General features: G+C 27.6%; 3 protein-coding genes and 1 long non-coding RNA gene across 5 annotated transcripts; 3 read left to right on the top strand and 1 right to left on the bottom strand.

Moving 5' to 3' along the window:
* The first annotated feature begins 190 nt into the window (after positions 1–190).
* Positions 191–3,786, top strand: LOC103578107 (dynactin subunit 6). 2 transcript variants are annotated; one of them, XM_008559062.2, is made up of 6 exons: positions 191–530; positions 2,299–2,467; positions 2,932–3,102; positions 3,178–3,299; positions 3,357–3,499; positions 3,571–3,786. In XM_008559062.2, exons 2-6 carry the CDS (start codon positions 2,436–2,438, stop codon positions 3,670–3,672), a joined length of 570 nt encoding a protein of 189 aa, XP_008557284.1. In that variant the 5' UTR covers positions 191–530; positions 2,299–2,435; the 3' UTR covers positions 3,673–3,786. The 2 variants fall into 2 exon arrangements, with proteins under 2 accessions (XP_008557284.1, XP_008557283.1); XM_008559061.1 differs by lacking the exon at positions 191–530 and adding an exon at positions 2,151–2,227.
* Positions 877–2,292, bottom strand: LOC103578108 (leukocyte receptor cluster member 1 homolog). Its single transcript, XM_008559063.3, has 3 exons — positions 2,148–2,292; positions 1,963–2,062; positions 877–1,696 (listed from the first exon to the last, which is right to left on the bottom strand). The coding sequence occupies exons 1-3, from the start codon at positions 2,168–2,170 to the stop codon at positions 926–928; spliced, it is 894 nt and encodes a 297-aa protein (XP_008557285.1). The 5' UTR covers positions 2,171–2,292; the 3' UTR covers positions 877–925.
* Positions 3,787–11,183: 7,397 nt separating the features above from the next.
* LOC103578109 (homeobox protein GBX-2) lies at positions 11,184–19,272 on the top strand. The gene is made up of 3 exons (XM_008559064.2): positions 11,184–11,704; positions 12,009–12,332; positions 17,721–19,272. The coding sequence occupies exons 1-3, from the start codon at positions 11,455–11,457 to the stop codon at positions 18,323–18,325; spliced, it is 1,179 nt and encodes a 392-aa protein (XP_008557286.1). The 5' UTR covers positions 11,184–11,454; the 3' UTR covers positions 18,326–19,272.
* A 398-nt stretch (positions 19,273–19,670) lies between these two features.
* LOC128667638 (uncharacterized) lies at positions 19,671–20,801 on the top strand. Its single transcript, XR_008403583.1, has 3 exons — positions 19,671–19,876; positions 20,602–20,669; positions 20,746–20,801. It is a non-coding gene; the product is annotated as an uncharacterized LOC128667638 (long non-coding RNA).
* The last annotated feature ends 1,754 nt before the right edge of the window (positions 20,802–22,555 follow it).

The raw sequence follows: 22,555 nt of genomic DNA, 5'->3' as shown, positions 1-22,555 counted from the left end.
TCTTATTCACTGAGTCACATTTCCGCGTCCTTAGGTCCAGTACATGTCCAGAAATGTTTTTAGGATGAAAGTATGGCACCTCTACTACGCGTCTTTGTATTCGATGTTCAAATTTTTGGTAAAGTGGGGGCAGTCGATGAATCGTAAAATCGATTGCTTTGTATTAACTGATGGTCCAATAGCGACAGCCAGTACCATCGACTTCAGTAATAATCCAGAACCTTCTGTACGTTTGAATTATTGTGCAGTGATTGTAAAATTTATCTTTTCTTAATTTAAATTGTGCAAAGTATCTGTGATGTAGTTAAATGATCAGTGCTAATGTGAAGTGTTAAGTGTTCAGTTCGAGTGTTAAGTGTTGCGAATTGCTGATGCTGATAACTTCCAAGTTCCTGAGAAAAATCATCTGGCATCGTCTGGTGGGAAATAGCAGTTAAGTGACGTTTTTTAGCTGTTATACACTTGGAGCAATTTAATTCAAATCTCCAAGTGTGTTAGGACACCCTTCTGCACATTATTTCTCCACCAAGGTTTGTTCAAACACTCAAGTGTTTTTTTTTTTTAATATTTAAAATTTTTTTCTAACATATTCTGCCGCCATTTTATTTTGACATACAATTTTTAATTATTCTCTACTTTCTAATAATTTATTTTTCAACTATTTAAATTTACCGCGCAAGTAACGAGAATAATTAATAAGGGCTCACTCAAGATCATATATTTAAATATAAAGAATTCAAGATTATATGACATGTCAACAATTGAAACGTTTAAGTGATCATATAAAATTCTAAAAATTTAATCAAATTTAAATAATTAATAATAAATACAATTGATTAAATTGGTAAAAAAATTACGATAAAAGTTTTTAAAACAATAAATTAATTTATTCATTAACAATTTCATTTATAAATGTACTTAATAATTAACGTCTTGGTGTATCGACCAAATTTTGTCTTGCAATTTCCGGACAAAATTGTGAATTATACTTCTGTTTTATTTTATTTGTCTTCTGAATAACTTCTTCCTCGACCTTGATAACTGGAACAGGATCACCTCTGACTTTAGCCAATAGCGCTTCAGTTCTCAATTTTTCGGCTCTTTCTCTCATCAATCTCTCGGCGCGTAATTTTTCAATATCTACATTAGCTCTCGTACTTTTAACTTCCTCTACATCTTTATCCCGTTTATGTTTTTTTGATTTCTTCGACTTCTTGTGCTTCTTTGACAGTCTCTCGCTGTCATCATCACCCGACAATTTCCGCTTTCTACTAGATGACACCTGAGATGTCATAGGTTTTGAATCCGAGCCCATGGTACTCAGATACCGTTTCATAGCAACCATAGGATCATGTCTTACTTTTTTATCACCTTGAACTTCTATTTTGACATCTGTATCAGTTAATCTACGCGGTAATTCTTCATACCAACTCTTGCTACCAGTTGATTCATTGGTATTTTGTCCCAAGTACGTAAGGTATCCAATTTGTTTTTCATATTTTTCTTTCTCAGCTTTTTTCTCAGCTTCACGTTCAGCATTAGGTTTATGGTGATCGACTCTACCTTCTTCTAAATCTTTAAAAAAATTAATATGCTCTTTTACTTCCGGTTCATCAACTTTATTTTCTTCGTCAGGTCTACCATCATACTTAGATCTCGCCTGCTTTCTCAGTATATTTATTCTTGCTTCAGTTTCCTGTAATTTAAATAAACAATTAAATGTCAGACATAGAAAATCGAGTATCAGAAAAATATAAGTGTGAATATAGCAGACATGAAACAATTTATAAATTTTAAATAATGAAATTTTAAAAAAATGCGCGTGCTGATTTATTATTGATTCAAATACGCATTTTTTAATTTTTATTCTACGGACATTATATTTATTTATTCCCAAATTTTTAAAATTGCCACTTGTCAGTTACATTGACACATAAAAAAAATTTATATTTAAATACTAACAGCTTTTTGCGCACGAGCTTGACGAGCTTTTTCTTCTTCAGCAGCTTGAGCTTCATCTTTCCTAACTCTTGCAATATTTTCTTTAGTCCGTACATGCCATCTAAAAAATTATCAACAACAAATATAATAAATTATCATCTTATAGATCATAAATAAATAAAACAAACGATTAAAAAAATTAATACTTTTTTTTGGGTAAAATATTCATTTTAAAATTCGAACTATAAACTTCTAATTATAACTATCATATATATTTGTAAAATCAGTAAGTAAATATTTATATATTGATATAATGACAGGTCAGAACTCAGAATTACGTTTTTATTTATTTTCTAGGTTATATATTTTCAATTGATAGCAGTGGCAGCACTCGTTTATAAGAAAACTGGATCCAAAACAATCAAAACAGCTGTCAGTTGAAAAATAATAATAATTTATATGAAAAAATATTATTGTGTATATATTTTATAAAAATGTCAACACCTTCATCAACAAGACGACTCAAGTAAGAATGATTAAACTAACAATCAACAATTATTTTATTATTTATCTCTAATAATTACAACAATTTTATTTTTTTGTTCAGTATGAGGTTAAATTTAATTGTTGAATGAAAAATGAATATTTATATAATTTTATCAATAAGAATTGACAGTTTATTTATTATGATACTCAAGTTAGCTGTCTAATAATTTTTGAATTTTTTTTAGAAACGATAAATTATAGAAAACAATTTTTCAAAAATTTACACTTGTAGTTTTTTTAATTTTTTACATATGCATATATTTTTTTTTAATTGATTTGTTGAAAAAATTTTTAATTGTCTTCTAACTTCAGAATTAATGAGAGTAAATGTAGCAGACATAAGAGATTTTATGAATAAATAAATGAATTAAAGTAATAGAGTTTAAAAAAAGGCGCGTAAGGATTTTTCATTTATCATTCAGGTTCATTATGCATTTATTTCAGTGTAAAAATAGCTGCTGGAGCAATTGTCTGTGATGAAAGTATTTTAAAAGGTGACATAACTATTGGCCCAAGGACAATAGTACATCCTAGAGCAAGTATTTTAGCCGAGGATGGTCCTATTGTCATTGGAGAAGGAAATATTATTGAAGAAATGGCGACAATTATGAATAGGTACCTTCTTTAATTTATATTTTATGTAATTTTACTCATTAAATTCCTTTAAATAAATTATTTAAATATTTCCAGGTCACCTCCGGACTCTGAAACAGAAAGTCCAGTACAAATGATTGGTAGTTTTAATGTTTTTGAGACGGATTCAATGTGTGAAGCTCTGAAAGTTGGTGATAATAATGTTTTTGAATCAAAAGGTAATTTGTAAATATTTATTTTTGTTTAAAGAAATACTAGAATATTTTTCTTTGCAGCCAAAGTCAGCAGAGACGTTGAAGTAACAAGTGGATGTGTCGTCGGTACATCATGTTCATTAATTGAACCTGAAATAGTACCAGAAAATACAATTATTTATGGTACAGAATGTCATAGACGCGAAATGAATGATAAACCATACGTAAGTTGTATTTAAATATTTATTTACTTTAATTATTTAGCTGTTAATTAATAAATCATAATTTATTACAGCCACAAGTTGGCCAGTTAGAATTTCTAGTAAGGATTCTACCTAACTATCATCATTTACGTAAGCCTAATATGAAAATAGTCAAAGCAGATCCACAGAATTAATCATTTATCAACAAATCATTTAATTATTTATTATTAATTATCATCAACGATAAATAATCTAGGAATTATAGTATTTTGAAATACGTAAAAGTAAATTGCGATGCTTTTATCAGAGATGTCACTACTATATCCTTATTTCGAGTCTACAAATACTTGAAATTTAAATCTAAGCTTATAAAGTTTGACTTTTTTATAATTTATTCATAAGATTAAAGTAAAGCACTGATATGTAAATTTTTAATTTAATTTTTTACAAAATTTATTTTCATTAACATCAGTCACGTATCGATTTTTAATAAAAATAAATTATGTAAAAATAAACTTGAAGTTTGAGACTTTGCTTAATTTTTCACTTCGATCGTTTCCGAAGTCGATATTTAATAATTTATTTTTAATCATCATTACAATGTAAAAAATTTGCGGAGTGAACGCGGGTTAAATCCGAGGAGCGGATGACTCTATTTAATTTATCCCCTTGAGAGAATCAGAGTGAATGTGGATTTAAATAAAATCCAGATCACTCCGAAATTACTCCGCTGGAAAAAAAAACTCCGTATGCAGAGTGATTTTTTTTACTCCGGAACTCCTAGTGTGGGAGTTAATTCAGATTTAAATAAAATTCATAATCACTCCGAATTTACTCCCAATTTTTTTACAGTTTTCTATAAAAATAATCAGTATCAATATACAGGGTAAACTTTTAATTATCATGATTTAGATTTAAGCGTAAATTAAACCTGTGTCATAATGATAATCAAAGTTAACGCCCTCAAATCTCAACCCCAATGTGCTTCTTGTACCGTAAAGTGGTGACCCAAGAGAACTGTCATATTTTGACGTCTATAAAAGGGGTGGTAAGCGAGACGCGTTAGATTATTTTTTTCTTTCGTCAGAAAATCATAAAGAGGAATAAAATAAAAGTATAAAGAGCTTGAAATAAAGATAAAGAGCTAAACGTAAAAAAAGTCAGCGCAAGAGAGAAAGAGAGAGGAAGATATGGACCGTGGACCAGGGGTGGATTGAAAATGAGACGAGACCAACAGGGAATGAATGGTGTGTATAAAGAAAAGAGCAATGATATAGATAGGGGGATAAAACCCCTAATGGTTTGACAAACGTACATGTAACTGTTTCCCATTTTTATTTCAGAGTCAACCGACTGTTCAATAACCACACACCACTTATATCATTTTCACACAACTATTCTATTTATATTTTTTAAATTTTATAATTAATTATCTCAACTTTTTACTACTAATTAACTCTTTATTGTAAATCATTTAGTTGCTTATACAGCCAAGGATTGTAAGCGAGTCGATGAAAATTTATCCATTAAATCAAAGTCATCCGCTTTTGCGATATTATCATAAGTAATTGGTGTGACGGGCGCTTGATGGACACGTACCCAGGGGTATTTTCACACCCTATATTGTGATGCCATTTCGTACTGTCAAAATCGCTATAGAATTCATATAACAACAGTACTCAGTACAGACGATACATACTCTATATCTATATCTATGTAAATTTATATATAAAGGATCTTGTATATATACATTCAAGAGAAAGAGATAAAAATAGTATATATAATTTCTCTTTTATTTTCACATCTAGACAAATGACAACCGTTGCAAATTTACGCTAATGCTCACTCACTTCAATATATTCCATTGTAATCAAAATATCCGACCAAATACACCCTCGTTTATTGATATATAACGGTGGGAATTATTCAACAACTATTATTGTCATCACCATCACAACAATAATAACAATAATTATTATTATTGTTATAAATATAAAAATAAAGTGAGCTTTTTTTCAACACTTGAGTTAATATCTCGTTTGATTAAATTACGACGATGAATATATTTAGATATATCAAGTGGCATCATGAGATAGAACACACAACCACCCTATTTTGCTATCTTGAATAATATCTTGTGATAGTTTAAGTTGTAAATGTAAATGTACAAGTGAATGTGGATGATCAAGAGTTAATATATGAGGATCGAGTGCGAATCCGTGGGGTGAAACCAGCCGTTAAATCTAAACAGTGTAAGCTAGTGTAATACTTAAGTTATTTATAATACTATTGGGTGGTGTTAAATCTCTTGTCTACGAGTTAAACTCTACTGTATCCACGCTAAATAGAGATACAAAATATTAAGAATAAAATTTGCACGCGTTTACCTCTCGCGTAAATAACTTTTTGACGCGATTATGCTAACGTTGTTTACAACTCTGGCTCTTATAGTTTATTTTATGCGAATTAAGACACAATACCCAGACAGAATAATATTAATAAGGTATACATTTGAATGTTTAACATCGGCGCCACGATCTTGACAATATAACTCGAAATTATTTCACCAATGGAAAAATAATTTAAACAATATTTATTATGGACAATATATCTATGGAATATTATTTTATACTGGTCTGTTTTTCAATTAGGTCACATGTATATTTAATTTTTCATCCATTCATTCCAAATTTTAATAATAGCACTGTATGATTAATGTTTAAACGGCGCTAAGTGCATTGAATTTTTAAATTTCATTCAATTCAGATATTCATTAAATCCTTTCTTCAAAATACTTTATCTATTATTGAAAGACGAATAAATATTAATGCTTGTAAATCTGCAATAACGGATGGAATTTAAATAAATAATAATTATATGTCTCATTTAAAATTAGAAAAGTACTTTATTAAGAGTTAGACATCAGAAAACTAAATCAATGATATCTGGTAAAGTTTAGCGCGTATTTAAATATTTAAATATAAAATTATGCATTTTACATTTTAATAAGACGTTTACTTATTTTTTTTAGCTTATATTCTGGTGATGCAATGACACCGTGGAATTTACTTGGTTTTTAAAGAAATATATATACACTTATGAACATATATATGTATGTACATGAGTAATTCATGTACACATTTAAATGCTATCGTGTTGATATCTTTTAACCCTGCAATGTGTAATAATCGATGCAGCAAAACATGAAAATATAACAGCAGTAAATAAGGGTTCGCAAAAAAAGAAAAAATATACAATATAAAAAGACTAAGAAACACGTGTACGAATACCGTAGAAAAATAAAAGTTGATGTATAAGTCTTCAATAATTCAATAGTCATATATTTATGCCACATCAAATATTCATATTTTCAAGTATTCTAACACTTGGAAAAATTTTTAACTTTTATTTTTTTCTTGATTCTAAATAATGCGCATTTATGTTTTATCTATTGTATTATATATACAGTAAAGTCAGTGGAGCATGCGATAAACGCTCGCAAGTCACAGAAGTATTAAATGTATAAAGACGATTATTTGTGCGTTCTTACCACAAACTTGACATTTCGGCGATTCTTTTGTTCCTTTTCCCGGCGCATTTATCAAAACACTTCCGTTGTCAAACAAAATTATTCGATTTTATTATTATTCATTTTTTTATTATTTGTCATAAACATCAGACTTGCTTACAAATATTTTATAATAATAATAATAATTATTATTATTATTATTATTGTTTTTTTTTAAACGTTTAGATAAAATTAAAATGTCAGTTTACCCATCCAATGACTAGTTAATTAGCTCAACTTTTTTTTTATAAACGTTTTTTTGAGCTTGAGGCTTGTGACGGTGATTTACGAGAATGTACTGCTGTGTCACATATTTAATGTCATGAGTAAAGAGTTTAGTCTCTGTCTTTAGCAGAAGAGTAAAGATCAAAAGACTCTCGTATCGGACGTCTGATCGTCAGGAACTCAGGATGCTGAGGACGAATTATTTATTTCTACTTATTTTTCTATTTCATTTTATTTTATTTTTTTGTTGTATCAGACTCAGTCCAGCTCTGGCACATCACGGACTAGATAATCTTGGAAAAAAAAATAAATAAGATGCGATAGTATTCTTTTAATTTGTCGGCAATGTCTTTGGCGGTTAATCAATTGTCTGCGTGATTAGCATACAGTATTAAACTGGTACGTGTCTTTTTATTATCTTTTATCTTGTCAACTAAAGTATATATGTCTAGACTTTCGACAATTTTAATAAATTAATTTAAAATAAATTGTTTTATTTTAGAAAAATTTATCAAGTGTCTCTTAATACATTAAATTAGTGATTTAAAAATTACTGTACGACAAAATAGTTTGAATGGATGTAGCTCGTAAAAATAATGTCTTTGAATGGTGATTACGCGTAAAACCGAGGCGGTGACGCGTAAAAAAACACGCCGACATATTTTATACATACTCAACTATTCCTTTTTTATCCAGGATATTTTTTTAAAAAACCCATGAATTTTTTTTACTTTCTTAATTTTATTTTTATATTTTTTGGGTACTAATTTAATTTTTTTTTAGACACAAATAAACATTTGTGTCTGTAATTTACTCTATTGTCACAGGCCTACGTTAAAAATTTTACAATAATATTTAAAATATATAATTTAATTTTTTTTTTTAGTCGTCAGCAGGTAAAGCGCGGAAGAAAGGGTTTAAAAAGGGGTGAGCTATGAGTGGAAACTAGTATGCATATGATAATAAAAACACTTGATGATAGTTATACTTTATATAATATAACAGGCCACACGGTTAATCCATTACCGTGTTACAAAACGCATAAGCTTACAACGATATGTCTCACTGCCGCCCACCAATTTGTCAACCATCAATTTTAACTTGCTGTACTCTATACCGTATTACCGCTACGGCGTGCGCCAGCATGTTATATATATATATAAATATATGTATATATATTATTACACATGTGTTGAATATTCACAAATATAAATTCCATTCTGTAAAACACGCAATCGTTTTGTGTTCACGCATATGCGCGTTTACACACTAAAATTTTAGCGTTTTTTTTATTCATCATATATATTTATAATTTATATAAAAATTTAATTGTACATAGGCTCAATAATTTGGTGGTGAAAAAAAGACATTGAGACAATTGGAAAAATTTCTTTTTAAAAAATAAAACAAAATCTTAATGGATGAAAAAAAAACATCTAAGAAGCCGCTGACGCGTGAATGTACATAAAGTGTTGCCAGGGTCCGTAAAACTGCGAGTAATTAAAAAAAAAATATTTTTTTTTACAAACTTTTAAGATGAAGGACTACTGCACGTGCGTAACCACTAACACATATATGTGATATTTAGTATTTAAGTAATTCAGAGTATGTACACTTAGCATAAGAGGCTTATATGTGTTGGTAATATGGGTCCTAAGAACAAGAATATATAATTTCCTCATGTGTCAAGTGATTGCCAAGCGTGAAAAGATTTAGTACTTGACGTTTGTATGAACTGCATGTACATTTATATATATATATATATATATGTATATATTTATTTCTTATTCTAGAATTTGCGGATCGATGAACAAAAATTACTTTCGGGAATTTTCGCTTGCTCACTTTTAACGTCATACATTTAGTATATTTCATATATTTATAACTATATATACTTTTATTTACCCACTTAGTTTATATATTAACATTAAAGACAAGTTGTTTAACACGCTAACTAGGTGTTCTATGAAAACAAAAAGTCTATAGGTGATAGGTCAACGTGTTGGTGTTAAAAGGGTAAACAAAAGTTAATAAACGGAATAACTAATAAATACCATCTTATATATTTTATATTATTTATAAAACAAAATTTATGGCTGTTAAGACAAAACAAAGTTCACTTTTTATAAATAGGAAAATGTATTTATTTCTTTATAAGTGTTTTAGTTTTATTTAAAAATAGTTGTCACAGATAAATTATAAAAAATAACAACACTTTTACATTATTGATTTATGAGTTTGTATTCTATTATATTTAGTGAAACTTGGATGAGTTTAATTATTATACAGAGTAAAAATAAAAAATCCTTAGTTTAAAAATTTTAAAAATAACGTGTAATTATATTACTATCTATAGAAAATTAGTTTGTCTAATTAAAGTATCATAAACCATCCAATTAATGTATAACGAGCGTTAAAAAAAAATTATTTAACGACATTAAACGCCCACCCACGACAAACAGCTTAAGTGTAACTTTTCCGTGCCAAGAACTTGCTAACGATCTTTTTTTTTTTTTTTTTTTTTGTTAAATATTTGTATCGTACTAATGTATAGTGTTATAAATAAAACAATATTAATAAGAGGCAACTTTGAAAATTACAAAAAAAAAAATAAATTAATAACAATTTAGTAATTTTTTATCACTAATGTAATTATAATTTTATTTTAAAAAATTAAAAAAAAAACTTCAAGTTTTTTAGTCAATTTATACTTTTGACTAAAATTATCAACTTACATACATGGAAAAAATGAACTATAAATTTACAACAAGTAATATAATGATAGTGATCAGTAAATACTATCATTATAAATAGTATTTTTTTCATTTACAATTAAAATGTGAATAATTACAGGATAAGTATGGAAATTTATTGTCTATGCAAAAAAAAATTTGTTTGAACTTTAAAAATCGTAGGTGATACTTAGAAAATTGACGACACGTATTATGAAATTTATTATTTGGAATGTTAAAATTTTCCATATTGACACCGGGTTCCGGGTTATAATTTCAAACACTAATTTTTGAAGTTTTTTTTTTTCCGTGTATTACAGCGAAAAAAAAAGAATTTCTTGGCGCAATAAATTTTTCGTGTAATAAATCAAAAACAAAAATTTTCTCAGGTGAAAGAAAATTTATTCTCTCTAATAAATTTTTTTTCAGTTTATGAATATTGTATTATTTGCAATTGTACAGTTATAATTATAATACTTATTGTTAAAAGTATATACCAAAAATTTGTCTAAAAAATTTGGAGTAAAAATGATAATAATTATTATCACAAGTATAATACGCACATGGGCAAAAGAAAAATAATAAATAATTAAAGTAATCATGTATGAGACAGCAGTAAATAATTTTTATCCTTTACAACCGGACGTATTTTATATAAATTTAAATAAATTAATAATAGAGGCCGTGTCCACTTTGGCAAAGTGTCAATTATTGACACCCTGGATATAAGTTGTTATAAAAATTTTAATAAAGACTTTGTGGTCTGACTACTGACTATTGATATTGTGTGACATGAATTACCTTACAAGTTATTACAAGGAGAAGGTAATTGTAAATGAGAATTTAATCGACTTGTACAATAACAATAACTGTCATTTTTTTTTTCCACAAGGAAAATTTATTTAGCAGCCTCAATCATCCATGAGTAGAGTCTAGAGTGTACAGAGAATATCGCGAACTGAAGATGGCGACTACGATTCACCGTTGAAATAACAATGATACCGTTGGTTAATGCTGGTCCAATCAACGATCCCTCCACGACGACCTTGGCCACGCCTCGCGGTATATTTCAACTGGGGGTAAAGCTTACCGCGAGTTTTTCTTATTCTATCCCCACTATCTTAAAACTACACAATACATTATGTGCTGTGTATAAACCTACTCGCGGTTGACGCGGGGATTTCGCGCATGCATCGCGACAGTCATCCGCCAGCTATCTTGGCGTTAACATTATGTCCATTTGACATTTATTTATTAATTCGATTTAATAAATATTAACTGTGTATTTATATTTTTACTCAACTGTTACCTCGTGTAATATTATAATTAATTAAATAATTAATTATTTAAAATAAAATAATGTTGCAATTTAAGATGTGTACTGTGAATTTTATAAGTGAAGTTAAATGTGTTGTGTGATTTTGTAATCATTTATTATAAAATATATAAAAATGGAAAAAGTGGAAAAAGATAAAAAAAATTCAGACATTACTAATGAAGAAACAGATTCAATGGAAATAATACCAAGACCTGCGCCAAAACCTTTTACTATAGAAAGTTTAATTGGCAATAGAGGACAAATAATAAATAATGTGGATAATTCAAATAATAATAAATTAAAGGCTAATGATGAGTCTGAACGTGAGAGAGAATTACTTTATCAGCAACGATGTCTTGCTACAGTCTCCAGTGCTTTACCAGGTTCATTTTTTATTTTTAAATTCTTTAATAATTAACTTCTTCAGTAAATTAAAAATCGTTATAAAGTTCTGCCTCTTTATTTTCTTATTAATCTTGTAATTGCTCTAGATTTATTTCAAATTACATTCAAATATTTAATGAGACATTTATTGGATTTATAATTGGTAGAAATTTAAACCTCTATATGAATGAAATGAGGATACTTGAATAATTAATTTGCGTTTTAAATTTAAATCGATTTCTAAGACATTAATTTTTATAAACTAGTTGAATAACTAATGGATGATAATTTTATAAATTACAGGATTTGCAATGCCATTAAGTTTGTACAGTGCAGCATACAATTGGTTACCGATGAGGATTCATGGTGGTGATGGTGGCATAACGTGTGGACCACTGGTCCCACCACATCCGTCGGCGAACTATCCCTCACATCAAAATAATCATCCGTTATCCTCGAATGGTTTAAACTTAAGTCTCACTGGACTTCAGCATCATCTACAAGGTGCCATTTATCCTGGCCACCGCGATTCCTCCTGCAACATTAACAATAACGCTGTAATGACTGACAGTGAAGAAGATGATGGAAGTTTATCTCCAGTTCAGTATCTCTCTAAATCACAACACGGTTAGTTTTATATATTTTTGTTAATTACAATAAGAAATCTATTTTTAGAATTACTAAGAAATGTCTAGAATTTTCCTGTAAAAAATTTGTGGCCTGAACCCGGAGTAAATTCGGAGTGAATGCGGATTTAAACAAAATTCGTAATCACTCCGAATTCACGCCCAATTTTTTAGAGTGTAGTTTAAATTGTAATTGACTACTGATTACTTTGTACTGTCGTAGTTTATAAGTGATAATTATTTTCTGCGTGAAATTAATTAAGTATCAAGTACCTGTCTGTATAATTATATATATTTATAATTTAATTATTTAAGTGTAACAAAGGCTCTGATAACTCATATATCGACATGTGGTAATTATCAAGATAATTAGAAGACATAATTAGGGAAAAAAAATAATTTACTTCGAGTACTTAATTACTTGAGTACATTAAAACTTAGTAATGTGTCGCAATACATTGGAACACATACTTAGTACTTAAAAAAAAAAAAAAAAAAATAGTTTTTTATCGTTAATCACGTATCCTATGGCTACGAGACATGAATGACCGATTATATTTTCATTGATGTAGTGCCGCAGGTCAAATTTATATGCGAGACTAACAAAAAAATTCGACGAATTCATCAATTCATTTTTGTTTTATTTTTTTATTGGTACAATAGATTTAAAATTTTTTTTGTTTTAATTCTATTAATTTTTTAAAAATTTATTGCCACATTTTAACTATTAAAACTTTTTTTTGTAGTTTTTTGGTTGTTAAATAGTTAATGGCTATACCATTGGTCTATTTTTTCTTAATTAATTATTTATAAACTTAATTGTCCGATATACGACAGACATTAATTTTTTTTTCTTATCAATTTTTTTTTTTTAAGTTTAATTTTTAAAAATTGAAGCCAGAGATTTTATGTCACAATTACCGGATATGTAGATACTCAATAATATCTTTTTAATTACTTTAATAATTATTATCAATTAGTTAATATACCAATTGTCTAATTATCTTAAAGTAATTGTAAATTTAAAAGTAAACATATAATTCGAATAACTTAATAGCTTGGATGCATTAAGAAACTATTATCGTTAATGAATGAAGTTGAATTACAAAAAAATCATTTTTTAAATTTAGTTGATAATTTTAAAAATTGATATATTTATTTCAAATCATTTTTTTTCCCACCTTTTTTTTTATTATACTGATTTTTTAAAAAATTAAAATTAATAAAATAATTATCAAATTAATTCATAAAAAGAAAAAAAATTTTTAAATAAAATTCAGTAATAAAAAAAAGGAATTTTTATCTTCATAGATAAAAACTTACTAATGTAAAAAATTTAATTGCTATCGAATTCCCGTTCAATAGATGAATGGAAATAATCTTAAACTTTAAACATTCTACTCCCTATGATAACGATTCATGATTATTAACTCTCATATAAATTTTATTCCAAATACATTTCACAATTGAATTTTATGTCATCATTAATTACTTCCGCTGAGCACGAAATCGCGGGCATATTTAGTTATACATGACACAGAATCATTCGAGAACGAATAGATTAATAGAGAAATAAGAGAGCACTATCACAAGTTTACATATTTCAGAAAATAAGGTCGTCTGGTCGTTACTGATAATCTTTAAAAATGAATTACTATTTCCTTAATTTAAAAGTTATTTCATTATTGATAAAATTCACCCATTAATAAAATAAACTGCTGTTCATATTTCAAAATCTAGTCACTGCCAAATTTCTAAGATCTTATTTTTAAACTTTATAATGTCTCTTACATATACTCTATTCTTTTCTCTTAAAAATGTCTCACTCAAAAATAAAATATTTTCAAATCTTAGCGGTAAAAAAAAAAAAAATTATAAATCATAGTTTAAATAGTAGATGAGCATTTCAAACCCGATTTATAAAAATTACAGTCTATACACTGTAATTATTATAACTTGTGTATAGTAATAGACGCAATATAATCTAGAACGATCAATTTTTTAAATTAAAAATACTATTTTATCAAAAATGACTGAAAGACATTTTGATTCAATTTTTGAAACTGTAATATTTGCAATGCCGTAAAAATAATATAATCTTTACAATTTCGCGCTCAAAAACATGCTGCCATGTAAAACTGTAATTATTATTGGAGTTAAAATCATCAGATTAATTTTTGGAGAGACAAATTTTGAAAAAAATAAAAAATTGAGTTTTACTGAGTCTTAAAATTAAGCTGCCATGTATAAATATGCAGTCTACACAAAAAAAGGATACGCTGACCCAATAATATTTTTTGCAACCCATAAGAAAAGTCAAAATTTTTTTTATTTCAAGAAAAAATTTCTTGGATAAAAAAAAAGTTTTTTTAGGCGACAAAAATTTTTTTTTGATCTGACAAAATTTTGATTTTCTTTCTACCAAAAAATATTTTTGGGCTGATATACTTTTTTTCTGTGTACAAATTGAAAAAAAAATTGATTTTGAGAAAATTATAATTAAAAAAAAACCTTATTTTATATAACGACAAATAAATTATTTGGGACGACATTGTAGTTATTAGAGTTATAAAGTTCCATTGATCTATAATATAAAATATTTATTTAACACCCAATAATACGATTACGTCGGTGTGATGTATTAATATGCTATTACTCCAAATCGTTAAGTAGTTACAATAAACGATACCGTCAAGGAAACGAACCATAATCCATTCATTTTTACATCATTTAAAATTTTCAAAAGAACTTTTTTTAATAAAAATTTCAGGTTGAATTCCAATAATAGACCGCACTAAATTTCTCGCAAATAAAAAAAAAAAAAAAAAAAAAAAGTATTCACCGTTTTTTTCTAAACTAAACTTTCCATTAAACATTCATGAACTTCCAAATTTTCTGATAACATCTGCGTTGTTTTTTACGACTTACTGTATTTTACTAAATTGCAAGAGACCCCATCGCGTTGGACATGACATGGGAGGATCACGAGCCATCCCCGAAAATACGTAAAGTCAACAAAAAAATTTCTAAATGACCATTTCCGTTGGATCAATAAAAATATTGACACATTACTGACTAAATTTGTCAGATCGTCTGACAATTTATCTGAAGCTTATCAATTAAATTTAAATAATTAATTTAACATTCCATTAAAATGTCAGTACACATCCGCAATGAATTATTTATCCATTAAATATGAAACTGAGTAGCGATAAATAAATTATTTAAATTATGAATAATTAAAACTTAATTGATATTTTCTATATTAAAAAAATAAGTAATCTCAAGTTGATTCAGCCGATTCAGGTCAAAATAAGTTATTAAATAAACTTTGTAAAATTAATATACTCTCGGCGATATATAATATTACTCAACGAAAATTCGTGATGGGTACATTCAGGTATCTAAAAACGTAATCTTTTACTTGAAACCGTTTTATATAAATTATTTATTCATTTAAACCAAGAGAAGTGACTCTGATATAATACTGGAAGATTCAATTAATATAACGAGGTTGAAAGTAATATGTCGACGGTGGTATTATTAATTATTAAACAGGATAAGTCGTTCATCCACAAATTGCACGATAACCTGAATTAAATTTTATCAAATTAAAAATTAAAATCGTTACTAATTTAAGCACTTTAATAAATCTATATTAAAATGTCAAACTACATTTACATTTATACAATATCATACATATTTTTTTTTCTTTAATTTATCTTTATATATATATAGCATATGAGCACCTCGATGACTTGGTTATTTTTCCTTTCAAAGTTTATTTAATTATTCTTCTTACATTTATATCTCGACGATATATGGTCCGAATGTATGTTGAATTATAGCTTGTATGAATCGATCGACAATTGTCGTTATAGTGTAAAGACGTGCTTTTATTTTGACATTTATACTTCACATACATGTGTCTGTTAATACATATTATATATGTATTTTCACACTATATATATATGGTTAGAGTTTAACATACACTGAACCGTAGATACGAATCCAAGTAGATGCTTTACATTAATTTGTAAATCGAAATCTTGTCAATAAATAAATAGATATGCCAATGCTGAATTCAGATAATATACAGTTCTGTAACAACGATTATTTTTATTTATTTTCTTACTAATGTGTTACGATAATTCAGTATTTATTATTTTACTATCATTAACAAGTGATAACAATCATTTTTATTGCCTGTGTAAAGAAATTTTTTGTAAAAATATTTGTGATAGTGAACTTCAAATAAATTGTTTCTAATTGACTTTAATTAATAATTAATAATCAGCCTTAGGAAAAAGATTCGCTACGAAAAAATTCAAAGCTAAATTTCAAATTTAAGACAATTCGGAATTTTGAGTTGATCAGTTTTTAAACTGAAAAAATTAGAGTTAAAAAATTTTAAACTTAATTTTGTTTATGACCAATTTGGAGCAGAGTAAAAAATCTTTTTTTTTGTGGTTCTTCAAGTTATCAATATCAAATCACTTTTTTTTTACTGCCTACAAAGTACTCAGTTGAAAATTTATTCATATTTAATTTTTTTTAAATTCAAAAATTATCAACTCAAAATCTAGAGTCGTTTAAAATTTGAAATTTTATTATTTTTAATTTTTTCATACGGATTATTAATTACTAATTAAATTTTATTATAAAAGTTTATTATTATAAAGAAATAAAAGTCGTAGAGAAATGTTAGATTTGTTATTTAACTCATAAGTTACTTTTGCCAAGTTATCGGTCATTATATTATAATATATAACTTTTTATAAGAAAAAAAAATATATATAATAGAACCACACATTGATTTTGGTAATTAGAATAAAATAAAATCAAAAATTTTCCTGCGCTTTAAAAAATATATGACATTAATCAGTGAATTAATTAACTGATAATTAAATAAATTACGTTTTTAAGTCTTACGAAATTAATAAATGCATATTTTTTACTTAAATTACGATTAATAAGTAATTTAATTGTTATACGTAAAATTCAGTATAATTGACGTGTTATACTTATTAAATCAAAAGTACTTGACGTAGCCGATAAATTTAATTGACGGAACTCTATAAGATATCGATATCGATAGAAAAATGTGTCATATCAATTAGTTGATTTGTTTCTTTAGTAATTAGATAAGTTAAGTACTTAAAGTATGGATTTGAAAAATTTTCAATTATAATTATAATTATATCTCTCGCGTTAATAGTTAAATTAACACCTAGTTATTATCACTTAAAGTAATTATGAATATATCTCGTAAAGTCCATTATAATAATTATGAGATTTGATAACAATATCAGTGTCTTAATAATTTAAAAGCTTAATAGTTAAAGATATAGATAAAGTAAATAAATGTATAATAATGTATCTATTTCAGACTCAGAGAGCGGTAGAATGTCAGCTGAAAGTGACGACGAGGGTGTTAATGACAGCGTAAGTGGACGACGAGAGTCATCAAATTCAGCAGGATCCACAGCGGCAAGTAATAGCAAAGCAAGAAGAAGAAGAACAGCTTTTACATCAGAGCAATTACTTGAACTCGAGCGCGAATTTCATGCGAAAAAATATCTAAGTCTTACAGAGCGCTCGCATATTGCCAACACCTTGAAATTATCCGAGGTCCAGGTGAAAATTTGGTTTCAAAACCGGCGCGCTAAGTGGAAACGAGTCAAAGCTGGGTTGACAGCCGGCAGCGCGAGTTCTGTCGGACGTAGCGGACACAATGGACAGCCTGGTAATGGACCACGTATCGTCGTGCCCATTCCCGTCCACGTCAGCAGGCTTGCAGTCCGCTCCCACCATCACCATCTAGAAAAATGCCCCCAACCAGCGCCCAATAGGTCCACGAACTCACCCTCCATCAGCGCTGGACTAAGATTAGGCTCAAGTATTTCGGGACTAAATCACCAATTAGGTTCCAATGCCGGCTTACGAGCTTTCACTGCAGTACCAGTCCACCAACAGAGTACACCAGGAAGATAGCTGAGCATTTGAATATAATTAGTCTCTAGTTAATTATCATTAACATTAGTTATGTTTTTTTTTCTAAAGTATAGCAATACATTTTTTAATGCTAAGATTTTTTTATTTAATTTTATTTCTTTACCAAATATAATCTCTATGTAACTAACAATGCTCTTATAGGATTTATTATTTATCATTTTGTGATATAAATATTATTATATATAATACATATATATTTTTATTTAAATTTATATTTACATTTTGGTAAACAATCTTTAAAAGCAGCTTGTCGCGATCAACAGAACAAGACTTTTAACGATTATTATAATTATTATTATTATTATTATTACTTATATTTTAAACAGTCGAACAAAGAAAATTGAAATTTAAAATGTATGTTGTGGCCACACCCGTCGCATCATTTACTACGATACATATTTTATCTGATCAACATCTCCGCTAAGCGGATTCAGTTATCAAGTGATTGAATCGTTAAAGATTGTAATATTATTATCATTCTTTGTTTTTTTTTCCTCTTCTCATTCTACAGAAGCATAAGATTATATTTTATTGATCGAATTTCGCATCAGACAGTTATGTATACGTAATGCAATCAAACTAAAGGTGATGATGTGGATTTACAGCGAGCATTTTATTGATGTATATATTTATATATATTATTATTATCATTATATATACATAAATGTTATGAACTTTAAAAAGTTAACACCTGTAAATAAAGAAAAAATGCTCATAAATGCATATATTATATTGTAAAACGAGCATCAAATATATAACCCTATTGCGATGTACATAAATATGTAGTGATATAGCGAGCTCTAGATGTATGGCATTGTATAGTTACATAGATTTAAAAATGCATGAAAAAAATTATGCAAAACTATAATTTTAGGTACAATAATTATTTATGATATATATAAATTTATCTCCAAACTTATGCAATAAATAATGTTACAAATTTGAAATAATAACTATTTATTTATTTATTATTTTTTTAGTGATGTGTACTCCAAATTTGTCATCGAGTCATTTATTTTGACAATTTGTCTATACAGATCTTGAATCACGCCCTTGTATTTTTTGTATCGGTTGCGATACTGAGGGCAATAGTTATTGTCAATAGTCAATTGTCATCTTCGATCGTCTGTTGTGCAACTGTACAAAAAAGCAGCTTTTGAAAGGTGGTCTGTAGACAAGGTGTTAGACACTCACAATACAACCGCAACAACAAAAGTTTGAATCTTGCATCCGTCTTTAAGTTAAGCATCAACTTGGTCTCAAGTTCACGAGTTATAAGTCTATAGTTATTGTGTTACATTATTTAAGTTTATTACCGAAAAACTTGTAGCATATTGTGTAGCACAATATTCAAAATTCAAAGGATCGTATCTCCCAGTGAAAAGTGAAACGACTTGACGGAGAGTTAACATAAGCCGACAGTTACTTTCAGTTTTAATTTAATGCCATGTGCAACTCGTGGGCGTGACATTGCCCATATGCCATGAGCATAATCGTACAAAATATCCTCGATACTCTACATAACATATCGTAATTTACTTATATTATATTATTATTATTATTTTTTATATATTCAAACTTACAACCCCAATTGATCATTTTTAAATTTCGAATCCTCAAGTTATTAAATTATTCTCGAAATTCAATTACATTAAATCGCTCAAGTAATTTCATAATTTAAATTTAAAAGAAGATTTATAACACAGTAAAAGATTAAATATTTTTGTGTGTGATAGAGAGAAAAAATAACTTTTAGAAATATTATATTTTTTCTTATAAAAAATTATACTATTGGAAATTTTAAATCAAATGTTTTTTTAGTTAAAAAATTTGATGACTCATTCAAAATCATTTTCTTAATCAGAGTTCTAAGCTCAGCTCGAGATCTGATCCTTTTTTTCGGAGTCCTGTGAATAAATTTCCTTCTGTCTTAAAGATTATTCTTAAATTTAAATAGGGTAGAAGTACCATTTACGGTCACTGCTCCTTTTTTGGACATGTAATACATTATTTTAATTGATAAAAAAGTATTAAAAAAAAATTCTATTTAAATACTGTGATAAAAGTGTCTTCGAATACATTTTAAAATTAATAATGACATTTTACAAATAATTTTATTTAAAATTTCTAAGTGGCCAAAGCTGGCTAAAGTGATAAAAAATGGTACTTTTACCCTATGGAATTAATAATGTAACAATTTTTATTGATTTACTACTCAAGAATAATTACTTATACAAGAATTAATTTTTTTTCAGTGTAGTATGAATTGATGAAACTAAATAAAATGAAGAGACATATCGTTTAATATCAACTTATGTACCAGGTTGTTATAATAGCTCATCGATCATGGGGGTTAATGACCATCATGCGCTTACTCATTGTACTCTTTACTATTATAGAGACTTCTTTTGCCATTTACCATTACTGCATTGCTGGGTATGAATATGAGTATGGGTATGGGTATTGGTACACTGGTATACAAAAAGCCTAAAGCATCCATCCCTTAGCTCGCAACCCCGAGGGGTGATGACAACGAGAAGCTACATGCTGCTATGCTATAGCTTATTAAATCCAATATACATATGGATGTATATATATATTTTTATATGGACAAATATACAAATGAATTAAACGTATGGATGTATGTGTAGATATAGATATGGAGTAGCTGAACCATCTATAAATGTGGTAATAATTTAAGTTAATATCCTCCACTCGTATGACTTAAATTTAGGTTTTGTTGTGTTGGTATACTCGACAGTTACCGTTTACGTTAACGCGATACGATGAGAAAGAGATAAATCATCTTATACTTTTACCACGCCCAGCTCTGTGACAATGTCACTATTCTCTCTTATGTGTTATATTATGAACTTAACACATCTGTAGCAAATATTCACGTGCCCTATGCACATTTATTTTTATAACGTTTTATGTTAATTTATTTATTTGAAAATTATAAAAAAAAATATACTCTACTGTCATTAGATTAAGAGAGAAAAATTAATTAATTAAAATTTTTAATATAATGATTTTTTGATTAAAAGAATTACAGTATTTTATAAATAAATTAACAAATTTTGAATCATTGAAATCAGTTTAATATGTGAGTATCTAAAAAATTTTTCAAATTTCTATAGAATAATTTGTTAATTTTTTCCGAAAATTTGTTGCCATAAAAATAATTCTGACTTTTTCAGTCATAAAAAAAATTTACATGGGAAATTTTTAAAAAATCAATTTCTTGGGTCGAGAATGAATTTTTTTAAAATGAAAGTTACTTTTTCTCAATGTAATTTAAATTAATTACTGGCACGTGACTCGGAAAGATTACAAGGTCTCTTTGGTATGACAATAAATGTTGACAATGTCAACATAAATATCAATATTGAGTGGTAGAAAAAAAAATAATAATGCGTATAAGAAGATTTGTTATTTTTTCTTCCGGATGGAAGTGGTAGCAAAAACTTACTCCGATGAATGGGACAGTCTTTGTATATAGTACGAGAAACTCTGCGGGAAGTATGCGGTCAAAGGCATAATATAACATATATACATATATATATGAACATGAGAAAAGAGATGTACGACAGCACGAGCGGAATAGATTCCAATTCAATATATGACATCCAAAGTTATATCTCTCATACCATTTCTACATACATATACATACATACATACATACATATATATATATGTTTTCTTGTATTGTACGGTGAGTATATATTGTCAGTTACAATGTTGAATTGTGTACAAACACTATGACAAAATACTAGAAATATAAGAAAGTACTCTGTCTCAACCATAAGGTTTTCTGGAGTATTATATATATATATATTTTTTTTTTGTATTGTATATAGTTTGTAGTATCATACAGTATATAATATAATTGTGTAAGTCGGTTAACCGATATATTGGGTGCGTGGACACAAAAGTTTCTCAAACTTTAGCCACGCGCGTCATACATTATACAGATGACAATAGAAAAAAAAAATACCCTGGTAATTTGTCATCAGTGATTTGCGATCGTAAAAACGCCTCTTATTAATTTACTTTATTTTAAATTTATTTATTTACTTGACAATAAATATGCAGATATTATTTTATCCATTGTAAATTAATGACCGAGATAAAGATTTTCTTTTCGATTAGGTTGAAAAAAGTATAATAAAGAAAGAGGAAAATGAGAGTTCAGTCAGTAGATCACAT

Source organism: Microplitis demolitor, chromosome 4, assembly GCF_026212275.2.
Source record: "Microplitis demolitor isolate Queensland-Clemson2020A chromosome 4, iyMicDemo2.1a, whole genome shotgun sequence".
Taxonomy (NCBI): Eukaryota; Metazoa; Arthropoda; class Insecta; order Hymenoptera; family Braconidae; genus Microplitis; species Microplitis demolitor.
This window is presented reverse-complemented; position numbering and strand designations above follow the sequence as displayed.

Excerpts from the sequence above, each read along its gene's own strand:
- LOC103578107 (XM_008559062.2), top strand. The coding sequence starts at position 2,436 with ATGTCAACACCTTCATCAACAAGACGACTCAA. Across the intron at positions 2,468-2,931 it reads TCATCAACAAGACGACTCAA|TGTAAAAATAGCTGCTGGAG; the intron begins GTAAGAATGATT and ends CATTTATTTCAG. Across the intron at positions 3,300-3,356 it reads TAATGTTTTTGAATCAAAAG|CCAAAGTCAGCAGAGACGTT; the intron begins GTAATTTGTAAA and ends TTTTCTTTGCAG.
- LOC103578108 (XM_008559063.3), bottom strand. The coding sequence starts at position 2,170 with ATGAATATTTTACCCAAAAAAAA. Across the intron at positions 2,063-2,147 it reads AATATTTTACCCAAAAAAAA|ATGGCATGTACGGACTAAAG; the intron begins GTATTAATTTTT and ends ATAATTTTTTAG. Across the intron at positions 1,697-1,962 it reads AAGCTCGTGCGCAAAAAGCT|GAAACTGAAGCAAGAATAAA; the intron begins GTTAGTATTTAA and ends TTTAAATTACAG.
- LOC103578109 (XM_008559064.2), top strand. The coding sequence starts at position 11,455 with ATGGAAAAAGTGGAAAAAGATAAAAAAAATTCAGACATTACTAATGAA. Across the intron at positions 11,705-12,008 it reads AGTCTCCAGTGCTTTACCAG|GATTTGCAATGCCATTAAGT; the intron begins GTTCATTTTTTA and ends TATAAATTACAG. Across the intron at positions 12,333-17,720 it reads TCTCTCTAAATCACAACACG|ACTCAGAGAGCGGTAGAATG; the intron begins GTTAGTTTTATA and ends TATCTATTTCAG.